Source organism: Melanaphis sacchari, unplaced genomic scaffold (genome assembly GCF_002803265.2).
Source record: "Melanaphis sacchari strain LSU unplaced genomic scaffold, SCAv2.0 Contig156_pilon_pilon, whole genome shotgun sequence".
NCBI lineage: Eukaryota > Metazoa > Arthropoda > Insecta > Hemiptera > Aphididae > Melanaphis > Melanaphis sacchari.
Window position 1 is genome coordinate 173,343 of NW_020270698.1, and position 25,150 is coordinate 198,492.

The 25,150-nt window shown below is 26.1% G+C and overlaps 1 protein-coding gene across 3 annotated transcripts; it reads left to right on the forward strand.

Annotated features, from left to right (window-relative positions):
- Positions 1–1,908: 1,908 nt before the first annotated feature.
- On the forward strand, positions 1,909–25,150 carry LOC112592086 (neprilysin-2-like). 3 transcript variants are annotated; one of them, XM_025336062.1, is made up of 19 exons: positions 1,909–2,222; positions 5,529–5,641; positions 6,272–6,328; positions 7,210–7,362; positions 9,232–9,315; positions 11,824–12,038; positions 14,014–14,274; positions 15,079–15,177; positions 15,646–15,787; positions 18,436–18,553; positions 18,630–18,726; positions 18,812–18,988; positions 20,743–20,855; positions 20,935–20,993; positions 21,095–21,143; positions 21,282–21,349; positions 21,862–21,989; positions 23,837–23,995; positions 24,756–25,150. In XM_025336062.1, exons 1-19 carry the CDS (start codon positions 1,924–1,926, stop codon positions 24,936–24,938), a joined length of 2,574 nt encoding a protein of 857 aa, XP_025191847.1. In that variant the 5' UTR covers positions 1,909–1,923; the 3' UTR covers positions 24,939–25,150. The 3 variants fall into 3 exon arrangements, with proteins under 3 accessions (XP_025191847.1, XP_025191848.1, XP_025191849.1); XM_025336063.1 differs by lacking the exon at positions 6,272–6,328; XM_025336064.1 differs by lacking the exon at positions 1,909–2,222 and having other exon boundaries at positions 5,381–5,641.

Below are 25,150 nucleotides of genomic sequence, written 5' to 3' on the forward strand. Positions count from 1 at the left end.
AATAATAATAAATTTATCGTGAATCGATTAATTTTAAAATATATAATTAATAAACACACAGTACTATATCTACACGTATTTGTTTTTAATCAATTTAATACTTTTATAAAATTAATACAATAATTAAAATTAATAGTATTAAAATCTATTGGTATAGTGTACATTGAAGAAAAATATGTTGTCATGTCAACAAGTTCAATACATATTGTATATTATGTTTATGTTTTTTATTTTATTATTCAATTGGGGGTTTTTTTTTTACTTTACGACAGGCTTATAAATACACATATATAGCAAGTACCTATACAATAACATCAATAACCTACAGTGAACTTTAATTGAAAAATACAAAAATATAAAACTAAAATGTATTTAACAGTCATAATAAATAGTTGATTGTTAAGAATAACTTTAAATAATGCACAAAATATATTAAACAAGCATATTTTAATCGAAAGTTTGAACTTCGAAAAACGATTGTAAATGGAGTTTGATTTTCTTAAAAAAGGTCAAGATTTTTTTAAAAAATAAAATAAAAACATAATCATGAAATCATTATACAGCGTATTGTTTTGATTGGAAAGTTATTCAGTTACTTTAATTTAGCTTAGTTTGGTATGCAGATAATAACTAAATGTCTAATAATACTATAAATTAATATAATATGACCTATCTTTGTTTTACCGTATTATATATTAAGTGGTATATTAAAAACATAAAAAAAAACTTCACTAAAATATTCGAATTATTTAAACTGATTTATTACTAATTTTTCGTTTAAATAAAATATTGTGTATAAATTCTAATTGACATTTTCACATAATCAGTGGCATCACCATTTGAGTTTTTTGTATCTATGCAGTCATGTAGCTATAGAATATTAAAGAGTTAAATAATGTAATGCTTTAATAGATAAGAAAAATTAGAAAGTTAAAAGTGTGAAAAATATCTATATACTTAGAATAATATACACATACGCATTATGGTTTTCATAATAAATTTTAACTTTTATGCATATTGGTTATCGGTGCGATTATAAATTTTGTGGCAGGACAATAGGACGATGACAAAAATAGGAGAGTCTATGTATATGCTATCTTTCTTCAAATTGTGTTGTTGCTAATTGTAATAACTATTGTTTTGTAGTCAATTTTAACAAATGTAATTTAAAATACATATTTAAAAAAAAAAGTATATTTAATAACTTAAAATAAATGATTTATAAACTTATAGTCTTTAGATTTTTAACTCAGCCTATTTAAAAGTATTAAAGGATGATACAGACTTTCACTAAAAGATGGTTTGAGAATTATTTGTAATTTCATATAATTTATCTTATATCTAATGTTTAATGTTTTTAACAGAATCAAATACGTATTTTTCTATTTTTTGTTTCATTTCATATAACTATCATAAATTCTAGCCTTACTCATATATTAAATCCTATTATTTCTTACATACGTGTAATTTCGTTATGTGCCGTGAAAGTTTTGGGGCAGTCACAGTCAAAGTAGTAATGTTTGGGAGAGAGTGGGGGTGGGTGTGAGCGTAAGCGGGCGAATGAGTGGGCGATTGATTGATATTTCGGACACACGCAGAGGGTGGTTTTTTATTTGCCATTTTTACAATTAACGTATGCGCGTGGTATAGTAGCGACACGTTTTACTGTCGGACGATTGTATTGCACATTACAGCATGCATATAATCCCGTTGACATATTGTGCAGCAACCATCATGCGGTCGGCGAGTCGTTTGAATTCGTACGATCCGATTTTCGTAGCGACTATAAATACCGTGACATGTACATGCACGATAATTATTTATAATGATGATGAAAATTGTAATACAATAACATAATATCGTAATATGACGTCTCTCGTTTGCAATATCGTTAAAATCTAAAATACATTATTTCACGTCGAAATGCCGGTCGCCGACAGCGAATACGACGGCGGGCATATGATCGCCAATAATCACTATCTACGCGACTATCATAGGTCGACGGAGCAGCAGATTCAGCAGCAGAACGTCGTAGTCGTATCCGCAAACTCCTTGCCACCCGCTGCAACAGGACCGGAAGTGCATCAGGCCTTGCACTCCATGGCGCCGCCGGCACTGCAACAGCAGCATCGCCAGCAGAGGAATCTTCAGCAGCAACGCCGTCAACAGCAGCCAATCGTCCGCGATGCAGAGTTCATCGCTGTGTCGTCTCGGAAGAACAGGTAACTATGTAGCAAATTATTACTGTGGTGCATATAATTATTATACATATTATACATATATTGCACACGAGCACCAACTCGTTTATTTGTCATGTTTCAAAATGATATTGATCCTAATTGGGTCCTAAACCTCAGCTGAGAATTTCTCATGATGACCGCTATGACTGCTGTTGGGTCTAAGATAGATAACATATTTTATCTTTATAAAACGAATATACAAATTTCCGTCCATATAGGATCTTGTGAAATGTTTTCATTGTCATGTATCTTTACGTAAAAATGATTTCATTATTTTATGTACAACAAGTTTTCCGAAGACTGGTTGATTTTTATTCACGATTCATTTCGCAGCATCTTTACATTTAATTAAAATAAGTTTTGAAAATGCATACATTAAAAAATGATACAATTTTCAATAAAATGTGTTAAGTTGGATTAAAAATTAAAAATGACTGCGTTCATTATGAATTTAAAATATGTAAGAATCGCTTAATAAAAAAAAAATAAAAATTTTAAAACTAAATGCCACTATTTCGGGACATAGAAGTAAAAATATTATGCTCACAATAATTGTATCATAATATACAATTCACTAGTATTTTACCATTTTATTTATATTATCATAATATTTAATTATAATTTAGTGTAGTAAAAATCATAAATGACTTTTTCATTCGTTATTAAACATATACAATTAATGTTGAGCGTTTAACGATCGTTTCTTAATTATTTAGTTATCAACGTTTCAAGACGTGTACACGAGTGAAGTAGCAGGACTACTCCACGACATATTTCAACACAAATTCCCAACGATGCACATATAATATGTATAATGGAATAATTTAGTTAAACGGTTCTTATCTCTGTACATAGTTCTGTAGCAATGACGAAAGAAATATCGAATTTAATTGAAAAATATATCGTTGTGTGCATATTATACAATTTTATGAGTTATAAAACAAATAACTCATTAATTTGTAGACCCAAATAAAAAACAATTTGAACATTAAATGTTAATCGTAAAAAATGACATTATATTATTTTAATCGATAATAAATATAATAGTCTTAATTATATTACGCGTCAACAGAAAATAAATATTAAATAATTATGAGCTGTTGTTTTATAACTGTATATAATATTCGATATACACATTTTATTAAATCGAAACAATTTATAAATGGTTTTCCGACGACAGATCGGCGTACATGAAAATATTTAAAATAGATAGTACACACACATTGAAAACGGTCTAATAATATAAAATATTATATTTTATGATTATCTCGTTGCAATATTGGTTTACTTTTTATCTTGGATATGCCTTACCAAAACATACCTAATATAATGATTAATAAATAATAAAATGCCTGATAATCAATGAAAATATATACCATTTTATATATTATGTTGAGAGATTAAGTTAGAAAAAACGTTTGGCACTGCTCATTTTTACCAAATTTACCTTGTATAATTTATTATAATAAAGTAATATATTTTTTCCTTAAATAATAATCAATACACATTTTTTAAATTATAGTAAATTGTACGAATTTTTTTTAATAATAATCAATAATACAAATTATTGTAAGCAATAATAATTAGTAAATAAGCTTATATTTTTTTGAAAATTATAATCAATTATACATATTTTAATCTTCGTTTTTAAATGTAGTGAAATGTAAATTGATTAATGCCTTTTGAACATCAGACACAGATTAAAGATTTGAAGGAAGAGACTTTTTACGAGCGCGGTAAATACTTTTTCGTATAGCAGATATACCAGATATAATAAAATCTAAATTAGTTATGTAGTTATTTATTTCAGTTAAAATAATTTTCCTAGGACGAATACTTATATCTTCGACAGTCACTCGCTTACCTACTGCAGATATATTTAAAACCTATGGACTTATAAAAATACATTTTTCACTAGTTACAGACACGAGTACACGACATCTTATAAATAAACAAATTAACCAATTCGTTAATGTGAAATGTTTACGCAGGTGAATTTGGCGTAAATGGGCTGTCGGAAAAAATATACCTACCTATTTTATTTTGGCACGAACGGGGCTGTACCCAAAATGAATTTTTTTTTTTGGCACAGATGGGTGACCTCTTAAAAAATAATCAAATACAAGAATTGTTGTTAATTGTCGAATAATTGTGATGTCACAATATATACTTCAGATTAATGAGTATTCATTAGTCATGCTTATCGTTGTTTTTTCTTCAATAAAGAATTAATTAAAATTAGGACTTTTGGAATTTTTAAATTAGTATTAAATTTTTACTTTTAAAGATGAAATGTTCAAATACATCTATTTTGTTAGTATTAAAGGAGTTCTATAGGTTGTATATGATTTAAAAAAGAAAAAAAAATGATGCAAAGTATATTAATTGAAATTTGAACATTCCTTGATTTATTTAACTTTATATATTGAGGATAATCTTCTATGATAATAATTTTAAATATGTTATAGGGCTATGATAATAAGACGATACATTTATTATAGTAATTAATAATTGTGTATTATGCTAGCGTTTTATAATTTGTAAAAAATTGGTATTAACCTTAATAAGGATAGTTATACTAGTTAAAATATTGAATTTATTATATTTTTGATATAAAACTATAATATTGACATGTTACATTAGCTTAAATAATTTAGAAATGATTTAAACTTCGAATTAATAGAGTGAATATTTACAAAAAAGTCAACTGTAATAATTCAAAATAAAAAATAGCAGCTCAAAAAGTCAACTGTAATAATTTAAAATAAAAAATAGCAGCTCACTTTTATAAAATTGAAGTTTGAGTTATTTTATACCCCGAGAAACTCCCGGAATAAAAAATCTGGTATTAAAATGTGGTCTTCAAAATTATAAAAAAAAGAAAAATAAAGAAAATCGTAAAAACACTGTGCTATTAAAGTACAGAATCGACAAGATGAAGATCACGCTTGGTTAATCATCCTGTATACACGACATAGCAATTATTATTCGTTAATGTTGATAAAGAAATAATTTGGTTAATTAATATTATAATAATGTGCAGAAGATTATCGTTATTGGTAAGGAGTTAATTTTCATACCAAATGTATATTATAACTGATTAACACGAAAATTACATTGTGTGGAAAAAAAATCATTGTTTCTTTTCTCCGATAGCGCATACGCCATTCAGTTGTAAATAATAGCTGTATAACTTATTGACCGTTTGCTACGGTTGTTACGTTTGGTAGTCTAGTCATAATTTTTTTTACTAGCAAAAATATACATCCCCATGCATCTCTTTGACAGGAAGTTCCAAGATCTGTGGCGAGGCAGAACCGTCCTAGAAAAATGGATAATTTTTTTCGCCACCGTGTTGTGCTGTGTTTTTTTGATGCTGACGATCATGAAAATTAAAGGCAGTAAGTTGATAACCGAATACTCCTCGCGTTTAATATCACCATTTTATAATAATAATATGAGAGCCATTAATTTGTAGAAAAATGCATTACTCTTAGCTTACTGTAAGCTCCCAACATTTAAATTAAGTACTAATAAATTCAATTTTAAATCTTCATTTTTACAATTTTTAATTTTTAGGTAATTTTAAAATTTTTTATTATTAGTTTTTAACATATCCTCGTAAATTGAACCATTTTACACATATTTACGTTAATTGTTTAATTTTAGTCTTATTAATATCAATTTTACAAGCGTGTATATGTATAACTAATAAGTACTAATATTTATTGTATATAAATGTCTTATGCGTACATACGTCACGCTTAATTAATAATATATTTAACTTAAAATATTTCATACTTGATAAATAATCAATGACTATGAATACTTGTGCATTGTTTTTATTTTTTAAACTATGATTCCCAAGACATATACTTATTATAAATTTTATTCTGATATTTTTGAAGTTTTAATGCACAAGTGTTTTTAGTACATCTTCAAAAATTTTTAACACATTAAATTTTCAGTTTTAATTATAATATAATGCATTTATTAATAACCATCCGTATGTTTTTGTTATTATTGTTAAGGTGGTATATTTGGTGTTAGGAACATAACGTGTACAAGTGATGAATGTGTATTATCAGGTTTGTATTATCTACCTATATACAGTATATTACGAGATAATATTTAAAAACAGTAACATATAATACAAAACATATGATATAATTAGGGCTCAGAAGTTTATGATCTTAAAATCATTAAAAATGACCAAAAAAAAAAATGCAAATATTTCTTAAAAATCATAAAATATGACAAAAAAAAAAAATCACAAAAAATCACTTAAAAAATGGTAAATTTTTATTTAAAACTAGTAAAAATATATTTATTAAATTTTACTATTAAAACATATTTTATATTATCAAAAGTAAAAATGACAGTTAGCAATTATTATTTAATTCTATCGATTTTATCTTTACCTAACCCATATATAACTTGTGTAAAAAAATTTTTTATTTTATAAAATATAAATTTTATGAAGGTACTTATATACAGTCTGTGTAAAACAAAAACTATGCGTGTATTGTGTAAAGATTTTAATTGAAAAATCTAATGATAAATACAAGAAATTGAACTAAAAAGGAAAATAGGATCTAAAAATGACAAAAAATGACTTGAAAAGTAAAAAAAGTAAAAAAATGCAAATTAAAATTAGTCATTTAGATTCACATGTTTATGACACACATTTGTGACCAGGAGAGCATCGTTTAATAAGTTCCAAAAAAAAAAAAAAAAAACCAATACAAAATCCATCAAATTCCGAGCCCAAGATATAATATTCCAATCCTAAAAAACGTAACCTATATTAATAACTGTTTCGGGCGAAGCTGCAGATTTTCCCTGTAGGTTTTTATGATTATAATTCGTGTTATTTGCAGTTAAATTTTACAATAATATTTTATGATTTTTTTTTTTATGTTTGCAAATATGGACGTCATTGTTTACTTAATACTCGATGAATATGTAGCTAGTAGTATAAGGAGATCCATTGATGTGGCCGCTGAACCTTGCGATAATTTTTACGAATTCGCGTGTGGAAAATACTACCGCCGAATGGACTTTGATAAATACGACAATTGGTTTATGGATAAAACAACGAAAATTTCTGAGGAAATTACAGGTGACTTTAATAATTATAATTATAGTATAAACGTGACATATAATAATATTATGTTTAGGATAATTTTATTGTAACGGTTATGCTACAGGACAACAACATATAAGATGGCGTATAATAAAATATAATAATCATACCACGGTTAGAATCTAAATTATAGATAAGCAGAGTTAACAATCACGATCGCACCATAAAACATTTTTCCTTTCTTATTTTCATATTTTTATAGAAATAAATTACAAAAAATGTATATACTAAAAATGCCTATAGACGTTTAGTATTAATATTTTACAAGCTCATAAGTCACAACTTACTTTCAAATTAAAATATCGTAAAAATCTAGCAAGAATATACATAAGTTTTTACTTTTTTAATGAAAACATATATTTTTAATTTTACATTTCAAAGTAAAATATTATTTAGAGTATTCTGATTTAAAAAATCAAATTCCAGCCAAGTAGTTTATTAGTTATACGTATTTAAAGTTTAGAGTCTAAACTTTAGATAGTGGACCAATATTTTAAACTTTTGTACCACTTCACTTCGCTTACCAAAGTTTTAAATTTTTATAACTCATAAGTCACTTATCCAAAATTTAATGTTTTTATAGATGGAAGTTTTCGAAAAAATATTTTATTTTAATTAAAAATGTATGTTGTTATAAAAAGTTAATTTTTTGAAATAATGACTGTTTTACGTTGAATGAATCATTCGGTGTGTCTTATATTTGAAATATAACTTATTTAAGTATTATTATGTATTGAAAACTATTAGGATAAAACCACGATATTCATTAATCTCATATTATATAATTTCCAAAACTTCGTAAAAATATATTTCATACATATTATTTAAATGAATAAAATATTCAACGCTATAATATTATAATTTTTCTCTAAAATTAATTATTTATTTTGTTTTGTAAATCGTCAGTTTAGTTTCAAATACTTTTACATTTAGCTTAAATGATAAGTAATTTTTTCATCTTGCGATTGAAAATTAAACACTTTTGATTCATTTAAATTTCTATCGTATTTTACAAAAGCAAAGTTCACTTTGTGACTTCCTGTGGATACATAGTTTTAAATATAGGATCAATTAAAGTACACGGTTTTTATGGTATGTCAATTTTTCCGGTAAATTGATTATATTTTATATCTCAAAGAAACAGGTCCATCAATATCTTTAGTGTTCTGACCGTATTTTTTAAATAGTTTAAAATTCAAAAATATTTTTATTTTTATTTTTTGTTAATATTGAATCAACCGTGACAAATATATATAGCCGAGCACATAATCATTGTTAATTTAAAGTCCATACGATTTTTTTGATCATTATGTTTGTGCCATAGTTTAATATAAATTGAAAACAAGTTTGCATTAAATTTATTTAAATTTGATAATTCAATCATATACTACGATATAATTAAACAAATTATTTTGATTTGAACCGTCAATAAAAATTACAGTAATTAAACTAGGTCGTAAATACGATTTCTTTATAGCATAAACAATTATTATACATCATAACTAATACAATTTCGTACGATATAAAATTATATCTATCATCAACTTGTTAAAACTGTTTCCAAATTTGTATATTGTTACACGTTTATTATTATTGTTATTTTTAATCTAATTTGTATATAGGCATCAATTTTATTCCTAGAGTCAGCTTGTAAATCATAAATAAATATTTTTTTCTTCAGAAATAACCTTTTATATGCCATAACTATAATTAACATCATCGTTAATCATTGTGTTAATTATTATTTATTACATTTTCCCAGCCATTATTGTTTTTATCGTTTATCACCATGTCTATTAAGCAGATAATGATATGCAATTCTATAAACAACCTCTTTTGTTTCAGATATTTTAGAAAAAAAGGATAATAAAGGCGATTTGCAGTCCGTAAAACAAGGGAGACGTTTATATAAGGCGTGTTTGAATACAGGTAAGAGACATATATTTTATTATATAACACACAGGGAAACGGGTAGGAGTGCAGAAATCATACCCTTTTTACGTTGATAAGTGTGTAATACGGCGGTGTCTAAAACGTTTGGAGGGTAACATCGATTTATTTGACTCATAATATTCATGATTAAGTATAATGCTGTGCATTAAAGCATATACTATAAATTAATATAAAAGGCGCCACCTCTGCCACCGATTTCGGATCGTGTTCTTTTTATTTTCGGATTTATTGCAACTATTTAATTTAGTTCATTCTAAAGTAGTGACGGTATCTAATCCACCCAAAATACGTCGACAATAATAAAAACTGACTCATCAAAATAAACAACAAAATAGTTTTTATGCAGCAAGATACGTAATAAATAATAACACATTCAATATACATGCACAGTCTTACACGGCCGTCGTTTACAAAATAAGAACACAAAACGAGAAATATTTTTCAAAGGCGCATTTTTAAATACGTACCGAGTAGTGAGAAAGGGTGTATGACGACGCAACAGTTGGACATGAATTGTTGAGAGGCTGTTATTATAATATATGACTCGTTTATGATGATAATATATAAAATATACCTAATGCTTATTTTCGCGGAAGAAATATCAACTTTTTCAATAGCGTGCGTTACGTCTCTTTTTAATGCGCCGTAATATATAAAATATTCAATATTATATGAAAATAAATACGTGGCCTACAATAACAACTAATTTTATAATCATAATGATTAATAAGGCCCGAAAATTGTAGGAGTTTCATATTGTTTTATATGCTGTTAATCTGTGGTTGATTAAGTTAGAAGCCCGGACTATGCGATATTAAAATTTAAAATCAAAAGTTTAAAATGCACATTACACATATTTCGTCAATTTTAGGGAAAAATTTCACATTTCATTGATTTTTATATGCATATTAAGCATATTCAACACTTTTTAAAGCAATGGATTTTTTTTCTTAACCAATGTATCTTAAAATATATAATTGAATATAAAACCTAATATTGTTTTATGTAAGTATTTATTGTCATTCGTTAAAATTGGCTTATAAAAAATATAAAATAGATGTAATATTAGATTTAGTGTTTATTATAATTGAAGCTATAAATATTGATAGATTAATATTAATTACTATAATACTCAAGTCATGATTCCTATCATAATATATACTATTATCCTTAGTATATGAAGTTAAATAACTCAAAAACTATTCGTTTGAATTTTGATTTTGCTCCTTCAAAATTTTTATAAAAGCTATTCACTTAAAATTTAGCAGTAGAAAAGGGGGGTTTCATTGACAAACAAGTTTGTTTTCAAGACATTCAAAATCAAAATATTAAACATAATCTACAAACAACTTCTAAATAATATTATTATCTATAATATGATAATCGTTAAATTAATTAAAATATTAAAAATAATAGACAAGTAAATAGAATATCTAGAACGTAAAATTTGCCATCTCATATTTTAGAAGGATGATATCACACCTGCAAGGTATTTAAAAATGGTATGTCGACACTTGGGCGTGGAAAATTGGGTGCGGGACTTTTAGGTGCAACAACAATTGGGAGCGAATATCAATATTTTTTAACATTAATGTAAAACGTATACTAATAATAGATGAAATAAATTCTAGATTTTATTGTAATATCTATACCTATACAATACGAGTACACGTTGACGTATAGATTACTTTGTCATACAATAAAAAATCGATAATCCAGCAAATTAATATTAAGAATGATCCGCTAATATCCGAATAATTGAAATATAAAATATAAAATTATTGTTTTTAAAAAGTATTTTAATAATAACTTTCATTATAATATATAGAACAGCCATGAACCAGAATAAAATATCTTTTTTTAAATCTTAGTCCGTTTAGAACTTTTTTCAAATTATATACGTAATTACATTATAAATAATAATAATAATAATAATAATAATATGTTTTAGATATAGCAATAAAATCTAGAATTTATTTACATTTATTATTAGTATACGTTTTACATTAATTTAAAAAAAATATTGATATTCGCTTCCAATTGTCTAGCATCCAAGCGTCGTACATTCCTTAAAATTATCTTACCGCCTATTTATTGAAGTACCTAAATATATATTTTATAGTAAGCAATTTAAAACTATAGTATAATTTACAAAGATTGATGAATTGGATCTTAAGTTTTTTTCTCTTTTCCTTTTTCCTGAAAATAAGTTTAGGGGCATTATTAACTTTTAGATAAAACAGGAGAGAGTAAAATTATGTAAAGTAAAAAGAATCAGTACTCGTCTGGCAAGTCACGATTCTTTTTTGCGTTCTTCTCCCATTGTTGGGAGAAACACTGCGCCGCTATCGGTCAACGAGGATTGTCAGTTGTAGGGGAAAATTTATAAAACGGTTGATGGTCAAGTACTCGTAGTTTAAAAACAGTAGTATTTTGGTTGATTTTACTTAATAAAATAAATTGTGTGTTTGGTTGTACCTGTAGATAAACTAAACACTTTGCAATATGATACGGTGTTCAAGTTCCTGAATAAGGTTGGAATTCCGAAAAATATACCTGGTTTAATGATCAGTTACTACAACGAGCCTAAGTTCAACGTGGCAAAGTCCTTGGCGCTAATCCAGCGGTACCTTGGAATGGATATTATAATGCAGATAATCATGGATGTGAACCCAAAAACCAACCTATCAGTTATATCTGTAAATATTAACACAAAGTATTATAATCATATAACTTATATTAGTTTATGTATTATTATTATGTTTCATACGTTATAAAACATATAATATAATAATACATTAAATGAAATGTACGCTGTTTTTTACATAAAAACTTTTTGGCGTCAAGGCCTTAAAATAATAAAAAAAATTTGACGGCACATACTCCTTATTTTATTTACATTTTACAGTTTAATTTAATTTATTTAAGTTTGTTTATTATCTATATTAATTTAACGTGGTATAAATCATCAAAGCTAGGTTATTAACTAATATGTTACATTATGTGATATTCCAAATTTTTATACCATTTATAAATTTTAATCGCGGGCCGCATAAAATCGCTACCCGGGCCGCAGGTTACTGACCCCTGCTTTAGTATAACGTATCATGGACAGTAAAATGTACTGTCCATTCTACTGTCCTCTCAATTTATAGAGTAAATACTCAATATGAGGCCAATACACGATTTTTATTTTATCTCTAACCCTTTTGCAATTTCAACAAAACACATTCACTCAAAATATAATAATTTATGCATGGGCGTTTAAGAATAAAATAAAGTGTACCTAACAAATATTTTAAACATTAAAATTTTTTGAATTTCGATACATAATTTTGTCTATAAAATTGAATTTTTAATTTAAATTATTTATGAAGTGCTATTACTGAATATATTTTTCACTCAAGCCAACCATGACCTATTATATATTCATCTATTGTGCTTATTATAAATGTATTTTATACAGATTGTACAAATAAAATAAATATGACAAAAAAATAAAAATATATATTAAGTTAAATAATAATAATTAAAATACTAAACCAATGTATAAATACAAAAATATTAAAAGGTATCATTTTGTTTATTAGATATTGCCAGATTTTCAATTTGATATATTTTATGTATAATGAATGTCTATGTAACCGGCATAAGATCATTAAAATACCATATAAAATAATTTTAATAAAATGTTTATCTAATGTTTATGTTATACAAGTGTCAAACAGGGAAATAAAACATTACCTTAGTGTTGTGACTTGATATTACATTTCGGCCTTTGGTTGATTATTTTTATTATCAATATCTAATAATATCGATACCACAAGTTGGCTTAATGTATTAAGATTTGATATCGATATCACGGAATAAAAATAATCAGTTAAATATTATAAAAAAAATTATACTTTTTTTATTTGTTATTATTGGATCTAATTATATAAATTAGCATTAAAATTAATAATCTCTCTAGTCTAGTCTCTTAATTTATGTTCACGGGTTTGTTTGTTCATTTTTTTTTTCACGACTTCGTAGTCCTATTATAATATTCTGGGATAATTTTAAAACTGTGATAGTTAGCCCACATAAGTCACGCATTTATTGCTATAACTATAAAACTCGTAGGTAATGTTGCAAGAGTTGCTTGTTTTTTTTTTTTTACATGCTTCAAGTTTTTAATAAAACCAAACTAAAAATCCATTTTAAATAATGACGAATTCAAAAATCAAAATGTAAAATGTACATTATGTGATTATGCATACTTACCTATTTTATGGATTTAATAAAAATGCATATTATATTTTATTTTTTTATTTGCCTATTTTAGCGTAAATCCTTACATTTATTGAAAATATATTTTATTAATACATACTATTTAAATAAATACCAATAGTATTTTTTCAGAAGAATAATATCATCGATTGGAAAACAGTTTTCCACGTATCGTATTATATTTCTATTAGCTTTTCAATTTATTTAATGAAATAATGTTTAATATACTAGCGTTAGAAGAATATTAATGGCTAATAAACAATTGGTTAATAGTTAATAGGTACATATAATTTTTTTTGCTATTAAATTAAAATTTTTTTTTTTGAAAAAAAGGCTATTTATTTTGATTATTTTTTAAAATTTTGATGTTATTGTTTGGTTTTACCAGCAACTTTTTGTCCACAGGTAGGGCCCGTGTCGAGTTATGTATCGACATTGCCAGAACCGCTGTACGACTTCCATCGTCCTACCAAAATTGGTCGTAAGCAACCATTTGACATTCACGAAATCTCAAAAGATGACGGTTTCAACAAAAGATTAGCGATTGCTAAAGTCCAATACATGATTAAGATCATCTTGTATTTGTTTCCCGAAGAAGATTTCAACAACGATTTGATGGCCGAATTTTGTTTAAATATCTTCTCTTTTGAATTGGATTTATTAAAGGTATAATTTTAATAAATTTTTCAAAGTAGAATAATCCATTATCGAGAATGATCCATTAAACATCTTAAAATAATATTTTTTCAGTCATTTTTTTCATAGTTTGATGTATTTGGGGTGTCGTTATTTTCTACCAAAATCGATAGTTTTATTCACCGTCAATATAATAATATATATATTTCAATTTTCTATCAAAATAACTTTGGTTTTTAGATTTTTTTAACTCTTTATTGTAAAAATTGATATATTTTAATATTATAGTATAATATGTAATATGAGTATAATATTATTGTACTAAATGGTTATAGGCTACATAGATATAATATTTTCTCAGTCGGTAATTTTTTTCTAACAATAGAAAAACAAAAGTAATCCATCACTCATAAGTTTAGCTTTGTTTATAATTCTTAACAATTTATTATAACTCTAAGTTGTGGAATTATAATTTCAGTAGGCTTAAATATTTTGGTCACTACTATTTTCTACGTGATATGTATATTTTATACGAAAATAAATAATAACTAAATGCCATCGTGTTTTTCTTGATGAGAATTCATTGCTTTAAATAAGACTATCGACTAACTACTTAATGTGTAATAGTTAAATAATATATACTGGAACATTTCATTATTATATAAAAAAAAAAAATAAATAAATAATAAAATAAAATAAATTACAATTATATTTGAAAAAAAAAATGTTTGATATTGATTAAAATAAAATTTTTTGTTACAAAGTTTATTACATTTGTCAGTTATTTCTATTAAATTTTAAAATATTCTATTCTATAATACATTTATTTTACAGAAAGACGTAGACTACGAAAAAAAAGGAGAAGAATTCACAACATATGGCCTAAGGAATTACATGTATTCGGGTGTGCCAGACCCATCAATTGAAACTTTGGTACTATATAATTTTACAAATTTTGAGCGAAGTGTAATATTACTGTCATAGTGGTTTTAATTTTTTGTTTTAAAATCTACAACGACTTCAATTTTTAAGGATATAATTTAGTCCTTTACAATAAAATGATAATTTTAAAATCATAAAATCGATTACAAAATTGATTGTAAACTATTTTATTTTGTCTAAACCAAAAAAAGTTAAAAAGTCAAATATATATTATTTTTTTTATGGACTTTGAATGTTGAAAAGACAATATTATAGAGTTGGAAATGTATGTCGAGCACTCTTTTTTCATTTTTAAAATACAATATGATCACGTTTTGTTATAAAGCTTATAATAGTTTTAAATAATATAATCTTTTATTGAGTCTTACACAGATGTTGATGAATGATAAGTACCATTAACTTTTCATGGTTTTTAAGCATGTGACTAAATTTTATTTACATTTCTTCCATTTGATATAGTTTGACTGGCAAACGTATATTAGTTATATTACCACGGGAACAAATGTCAAATGGTCGATGAGTGATATAATATTAGTCCGAAATCCGGAATATTTTTTGGAACTCCGAGAGAAGTTATTAAACGCTTCTGAAGAAAAAATTCGTAAGTACACTTATATTTTTTAGAGGAAATGTATTATTTTAAGTTGCAATACCTATATCTTGAAAAAAAAAAAAATAACAAAAATTTTTAATTTAATGTTACTTTACAAACAATTTACTTATTATAATAGGGACATAGTTCGATATGAAATCGTTGAAAATAAAGGCATTTATTTTGTCATATTAGTTTGGTCTATAAAATATATAAGACATATAAATAGGTTATAAATATGTTTTTAATGAAAAAAAAAAAAAAAAATCACGAACCCCAATACGAACCGAGTAGTATTTTTAGTTTTTGCCTTACTTAAAAATTCACATTAAATTCAATGAATACAAAAAATAAATAATATCTTTAAGAACCATTAGCGTTTTAATTGTTCTACTTTTAACCACTGAAAAAAGTAAATAATTGTAAAACTAGGTTCATGAAATTTTCATACGAATCTGCACAATTGAAGTATACAATTGAGCATAAATGTGTGTCCGATTTACTGTTGACCGGTTGAAATGAGAGAAAGCCGCGCATCACGTTCCGATTGCTAATATAGACACACCTATTGTTAATATGAAAGAAATAATTTTATAAATTAATAAAAATAATATGTTAACAATATCATATAATTTTATACTTTTTACGAATAATGAAAACATTGAAAATAGAAACTAATCGATTTATATAATATTATAATATTATATACGTAATATTAAAATATTATAAACATTACCATTGATTATTGTGATATATATACTTATAAGTTTTTTTATAATTCACAAAGATTTCTATGTTTAATAGTTAATACTAATATTGTTAGGTATTTATCGATTTTTTCAATTATATTTTAGAATAGCGATTCCCAATTATTTGAGAGTTATTACTCTCCAAAAAGTAAAATGGGCTTTTCTGAGGGATTAAGAAAAATATTATTTTTTTTCAATTACCTAGTTTATAAAAAAAAAAAAACTTTTTATTTTAATTATTATTTATTATTTTGTTTTTTAAATTTAACTAACTGTGAGGGGTTTGTTTACTAATATCTAACCAAATTTGTGTGTACTAGTCTCAAAGAGATTGGGAACCGCTGTTTTAGAAAATATAAATAAGTGCATGAAAATTGTATATTATATTCTTATAAGTTATATGTATATAAAACACAGTGGATAAATAAATAAACAATTTACTCATAAAGTTATATAAAGTGCATACTTTTGTCAAGAACATTTATTCACTAAGAATAGTATTGTTATTTTTGTTGTACACTTACAAAACGATTTCTTTTCCAATGAGATATGTTAAAGAGACATGCCAATTATTATATTCATAATCTATATGAATATTTATATTTTGTTACTTAAGTCTTATTTAACCAAATTTTTTTTTTTTTGCACTTATTATCTTGTTACGTTTGCTTTTCACAATATAGGTATGTAGTATAATATGTTATGTTTTAAAAATGTTTAAGCGATCGTAATAAATTACGAGAATATACGATACCTAATGAGTACCTACCTGTAATAATGTTTTGTTACAAAATATCAGTAAATTCACACAAATAGTGCCATGACTGAACTAGTTTTGGCTTTTTTATTAAAAAAAAAAAAAAAAATAATCAATAGACCCTATCAGGGATATAATTATATTTCACAGGAATGATTTTACATAGATGGATATCGAAATAGTCTCTCTATCCTACAGTAGTATTTTATACCCCTCATATAAAAAAATATAAAACAAAATACCTTTAATTTCAGGTTATAGAGTATATTATTAATTTTATGTCCTGAACTGGAAGTTTCTTTATTTATTTCAAAAAGTAATTGTAACTTGCAAGTAATTATTTATGATAGAAAAACTAAACAATATTATCTTGTGTTTGTAAATGCTCAACAAAGAAATTTCAAATAAATATTACGGAAAAGGTCACTCCGTTAATTTTCACCTCGCAAAATAATACGTTGCAAGGGAAATCAAAAAAAAGTTTGCATATTTTTCACCACATATTTTTATTTTTAATCCCCAGACAAGAAATATAAATGTCAAAAAAACAATATTTTAAATGCATTGTATTTTACACAATTATTTACCAATATCTAAAAATAAAAACGATCAGTTAGAAATTAAATGTTAATACAATTAATTATTTTGAAATTTAAAAGCATATTTTACAATTTAATATTACAAAATTATATTTTAATATCTTTTTTGTTTAATTTGTTTTCAAAGTTCTCATAAAGATAAATTATTTAATCAACTTCTAATTAAAAATATAATATGATATAAAATTAAATTATACATTATTACTACTTCAAAAAATCAATTTTTCGACGATTTCATTAGTGAAATTGTTAATTATAACATTTCTATCAAACTAAATTAAATATAGTGGTACTACTAATTGGCTTTTTCCCCAACTTCCTACTTACCTATGTCAATTTTTTTAATATTGTAAATATCTAGTAAGCTTATTGTAATAATTGTGTAAGGATTGTACATTTTCTTAAAATGAAAAAAAATATTAAATTTAATTGACAAAACCCAGAATTCTTATTGAAATATATGTGAAAATTAAGTCCGTAATAAATTATTTTAAATAATAATAACAATTTATTTTATATTATTATTATTATATTTGTTTTTAACTATTTTAGAACAATTGCTTTGGTGGAAAGTTGTGGAAGCTTTAGTTACTCACACTACTACCCAGATGGTAGAATTAAAAGAAGAATTTATGCAAACCATATTACCGTCAGCTAAAAGATCGACCCGGTACTTAATACACATAGTTTTCCGAAATATTTAAATAGCTGCTATACACTTTCTCACCCATATCGTTTTTTTTAAGAAAGGAATTTTGTACGTCAGTAGTCAAATCCACCCTAAAATTACCTCTAGCTTACGAGTTCTACGTCCGCCATGACCTGAAAGAAACTACTGAGGAGGTAATTATAGTATAATTAGGTATTATATGTAAATATAGACCGGAGGAACGCAACGGATAGTAATGTTTTTTATTTCTCATACAAGATCTTTGAGATGATTAAACAACTGCAAGACGTATTTAAAGACATGATCAGTGAGTCCGAATGGATGGATGAAGACACTAAAAGTAGGATTTTATTCAAGTTGGATTCCATAAGAATTGGAGTCGGTTATCCGGAAATATTCCAGACGCCAGAACTCGTGGATAAAAAATACGACTACGTAAGAATATTGTAAATAATATATGATATTATAATATTTATATCTAAGTCAATTAAAATATGCTTATTAGGAACACAATGATATATACACCTTAAATATATAATATGCATGCATTTACGATCTAAAAAGCGCCCTTTAATATACGCTAAAAAATATGCATTTGTATTTAATTTTATTTGAAGAAACTGAATACAAGTGTAAGAATATAATTGTTGACATTGTGTCCAAGAGCAATTATCATAAATGAAATTCACTGCACTATGTTATTAATATGTCGACAAAAAAATTTTACTGACGAAAAATACGAATCAAAACGTAATGAGTTTATATTAATAAGCAATATGTGCATAAATAGTTTAAATAGAAATACTGAAATACTGTTATGTATGTATAATAAACGTATAATGTAATCATTGTAATCTATACGAGAAAAAATTTTATCAAAAAGAAATACCGTTGAATTGATATTTGCTATATGCTTTATAATTCACAATTCTTACGGGACAACATTCTTATACAAACGAGTTATGATTTATTAAGTTTGATAACACTTCTCTTACTCCCTCATCCCCTACTCCTATCTCAAAATCGTCCTTCACAATGTTTATATCTTTAATCGTTGTACTCAGTTAATTATATTTATTGAAATTTTTGCTCAAAAAAATCTAAGCGTTGATGAATTTACAACCGCATACAGTGGACGTAGTTGGATGTATATAAATCACTTTCTACCATGAACGAACAGGTAGTGAAAACTGTATAAAATAAAATAATGCACATCTAAGTGATCATTAATCCATTGATATCTATTTTAAACAATGTTATTTTACACAGTGGCATGATTTTATTGTTGTGGCAAGTGGAGCACTTTCTTCCCCCTGAATTTTTTATCGAGTAGAATCGAGGTATAATTTTGATCCCATTTCACCTAAATATTTCAAAAGTAGAAATCTTAGTATATTTAGCACACATTTGTAAGATACAAATATTTTTTTCCATAAGTGTATACATGTATTGCACGTTTCTACAGTTGTATATTAATATGTTGAAGTATTTTTAACGTTATCACATTATTTGGGTTACCCACTAATATTATGATTATAGGGGGGTTTTTTTTTTAAATAAGTCAGAAAAACTTTTTTTTTAGTTTTGAATTCTTAATAATAATATGTATTTAAACCCAACCCATCCTAGTTTTTTATCCAATTTTTCACTAGTTATACATGTACTAAAATCCAAAAGTTTATTGCTATTACTATTTATAATCGAAAATGCAATGTGTCAGTTCTTCATGCAGCACTATGGAAAAGCATCCTACAAAGTTGGTTTAGTTAAAAATAAAACGAAATAAAAATTAATAAAAATAATACATTTTTATAATTAAAACGTAAATTGGGTTTAAGTGAAATTTTAGTGGTGATATACTATAAAGTTATTGAAAATCATTTTTATAAACGTTTGAGAAAAACATTTAAGTTATTATCATGAATCAAAATATGATGTGCACAAATAAAAATTAAAACAAAAAATTTTGTCATGAAATGGATTTAAATATTTAAAAGAGGAAAATCATTTGACCCAACTTATTAGATGGGAATGATGGGATAGGTACTTTAAAATACATTGACCACAATTTAAAACGTTCTCTCTTCGCTAGGCATAACTTACGTTTTCTCATCACATAGTCATCGCTGTCCGTATTAAGATTAAAAACGTAGTCATATTCATTACAATTTTCAATATTTGGTAATTAGGTCAAAACTCTAGAAAACGAGTACCTTCAAAGCCTTTTAAACATCAGAGAAACAGAAATCAATTTGCTTCTGTCAGAGTTGGGCAAACCAGTCAAGTTTTCTTTGAGTAAGCAGTAAGTGCACATAACATATTTTATTATATTCGATAAAAATGTATGTCTTAACATTTTCTCTCGATCAATGTTGTTGCAGATTCATAATGGACCCATTGGAAGTTAACGCGTTTTACACTAGACTGGACAATTCAATTAGTGAGAATATTACCTAACCCACATACTACATAGTATAGTTTTTTTATTACTTGTTGTTTAAATATATGATAAATTTTTATTCCATGTTCGTCGTCACGCAGACATTCCAGCTGGGATTTTACAGTTACCATTTTACAACAAAGGAGTCGAGTAAGTCACACGTCTGACAGAAAATATAAATTTTTAAAACTGAAATTATTATTATTATATATATAATTATAATTAACTTACCATTTTTCCGTATGATTTGCGTTATACTATCAATAACTATACTACCCGTTTCTACAGCGTCGTAAATTACGGCGCCATCGGTGCGATCATCGGACACGAAATCACGCACGGATTCGACATCGAAGGTAAGTGTACATGTAAAAATTGCCGTAGTTCCAATAGTTCCATTTTAACTTTTAACAGATAACGACAGATTATCTATGACAAAATTCACTGAAGGCTGGATTTGTATTAGAATACAAATTACTTAGAATATTGAGTAATATTGGTATTTGATAAAGATAAAAACATTCAAAAATATTACTCACGCCCGTTTATTGTAAACTATTATGGACTTAATTTTAATCCTATTTGTGACTCAACTTGAAACAACACAAAATCCATTGAGTATGTTGTTAAACAATTTTTTTTTTTTTAAACTTTTATCATAAATCTTAATAATATCAAATGCCATTTATACATAATTAATAGATCAGTAGTTGAATTAATAAATAGAAATTTTTCGTTAAAGGGATCTTCAATATTTGTTATGGGCACCCCAATCTTCCGATAGTTAGTTTTGGCACTGTGTATATAGTGCTGTTACTACAATAATTTATATATTATAATATTATAACATTATGTCATCGCGGTTTAGGTAAGAATTACGATTCCTATGGCCAAAAGATATCGCAATGGTCATCAAACGCGGAGCGTGAGTATTTGCGTCGGGCGATGTGTTTCGTCGATCAATACAATCAGTTCGAATTAACCCCAAGTACTAGAGTGAGCATTATATTATTATTATATTTTTATATATGAATAAAATTTAAATTAAAAAAAAAAAAAAAAACAATCTTTAGTTAATAAAGATTCAACCCCATCCAATTTTTAGTAAGTACAATAAAAGAAACGCTATCAGTTGTAGTGATGAAACATTCATTCAACTGAAATATTAACAAGACAATGAACTTAGTGCAAAAGACAAGAATAATATTATAGTTTTTATGTTCGTATTTTTTATAATATTTATATATTATGGCCACTACAATTATTTAGTACTTATATATTACTACCTACCTGTTTCACACGACATCGCCCGTGAAAAGAACTGCAAGTCAAATTCCTTTAAATTTTCATTTTTGTTATTGAACATAATATGCATTGAATGAAAAAAAAAATTATATTGCTTGATAACAATAAGAAAATTGATGCTTATTACTAATTTCTATTTTTCGATAGATTTAATCTATGAAGCGAAAAAGTTAGTGTTAGTGTATTAAAATTTTGAAGTATAACTATGTATAGAGCAAATGATACAAATTATGTCAGTATTTTTATAATAATTGAAAGATTTAATAAATGTCTTTATAAACGACATTTTTGACTTCTTCGTGATTTGGGGGAATTTTAGCATTAATTCGGATGTCACGCGAGAAACAGCTATGTACACTTAACCGTGTGAAAAGCATTAAACGCTTAGGTCAATTCCAGCGAAATTAAATGTTTATCCCTATGCTTTATTGTTAGTCATTCCAAATTCTAATTTAATTAGGAATTGAATACGTTTAAATTGAAAAGATAAATCTGAGAATCAATTGATATTCGTAATATTAAAAGAGTTTCTCCAGTACCACATTCCGTTAATATTATGCACTCGATCGATAAACTTTTCAGTTTTTTGATATGTAGTCTTGTAAAAATTACACTGTTGCAAAATCTGAGTAGTCTTAAATTTCTTTTTAAAATAATAAGTGCCCCTAGTTTTGAAATCAGTTTATGAGGTTAAACTTCAAAAGGCGTTAAATAGTTAAGAAATTCAGTAGGAAAATGGACTGCATCCTCTTTTTCTTAAGCTGCACAAATGATTAGTGAACTTAAAAATCATTTAATTTTTCATCTTTCTCGTTATTTGGTGACAAAATATTCCTTTTTAAAACTATTTCAGTGATTTAGAAGCTATGGTTGAATGTCTAGGTCTACATTTCGAATCAATTTTAATATAGTGGGTATTAAAATACAGGTACTTTTAATATTTATTTTACCATTTGTGACTTGAAATTATTGAAATAATCAGTAAAATGCGGAGAAAAATGTAAAAACAATGTAGAAAATTGGTAACTGACACCATGGTTGGAACTCAGGATATTCTACTAAATCATATTAAAGTGTTACTGCGCAAGAAGGTTTTCAATATGTAACTGTAATTTCATAGCTCTTTAAATAGTGATATACCCTACGTCCTGAAACACAAATTTGATTTTGTCATATAAATTTGAACAATCAATTTTATTTTTTATAACAAATTATAAGTATATAATTGTATTGGTTAATTTTATATCCAACAGTGAACACCGCATCAAAATTCATTCTACCTTTTCGGAGTTCATCTCGAATAAAAAAAAAGTGATTTTGTTATATACTATGTGTTAATACTGTTGAGAATTTATTTTGCTATATTTACATAAAAAATATTTATTACAATTACTTAATATGTTTTACGGTGAGGAGTGCTATCACTTCCACGATCTACTTTGTAACCACATCTGATCATGATAGTTACCATTACCGTGGTATAAAATATTGTAATGTGGATTGTTTTGAGTGACTGTGTTTCACATTTTTTTTTTCAGTTAAACGGCACTCTCACTCTTGGAGAAAATATGGCCGACAATGTGGGACTGAAACAGTCGTGGAAGGCGTACAAATTGAATAAAATCGGTGAAGGCGTTCATCTGCCGGGGCTCGCTGAATACTCTAACGACCAACTGTTCTTCTTGTCCTACGCAAACGTGAGTGACTTGGAAAAGGGCTTGTGCGAGATCCGATCGGATTAGCCATAGTTTATAACGGTTTTCATACAGTACTCCATTATTTGGTTATATTATATTGCATCATTTTCTTCTTGATATACATTTTATAAGTTGACAGATTAGTTGAAGAAAAGATAATGGTAAATAATATAGTTATAATTCGCATTACTTAGTGTTGATTTATGATTATATTATGACGAAATCGTGGGTGGAGTGACGATTATTATGATATAAAACTCTATTTTATTACATTTTCTTTAATATTGAATTAATGACTTCGAATTTTTCGGCGTTATTATTTACAACTTCAATAGTCTTAGTATAGTGTTTAATAAATGCCTATCGAATATCTCGCTTTCGCTACTCTATTTGAAAAAAAAATCATAAGACAATCATTTTTAACTTTCAATTATCAATATCAACAATTTTTTGAGCTTTGATTGAAACGTCATACACGATACGCGATTCTAGACAAGCATACCAAGACAACCAAAATTTTGTCGATTTCAATACTATAATATTATTATAATCATGAAAACACGGTGTTTTGGATAAACTAATTAACTACATCTGGGTGGTGAATGAAAACATTTATCACATACCTATCGTAATTATAATATTAACAGTCATTATATCTGTGATGAAATGGTAAAACGTGTCATACCGTTTAGTATTTAAAACATAATATTATCTTAACTCGTTAGACGAACAAATAATTAATATATTATGAGTTGTACAGGTGTGGTGCCGAAAGCCATTCGATGAAAACGAAGAACAAATTCAGGATTTCATCGCCGATGACCACAGTCCCAACACCGCCCGGGTGATAGGTTCGTTAAGAAATAGCCCTGAGTTCGCAGAAGCTTGGAAATGTCCTGCTGGAAGTCGTATGAACCCTTCCAAGAAATGCTCCATGTGGTGAATACTCCAAATAACGCCATTGACACCCGCTGTCCGAGCCTTTGACGATTATTATTACTATTGTTTTTATTTTAATTTTCCATGCGCTTTGTGTAATATAATATGATAATTAAGTTTTCATTTTGTACAATGAAAGTGATAAATATACATATATTATGTCTATTGTATGTTTGTGTAACGTTCGCGTTTGTAATATACTGAAAATTATTTAAA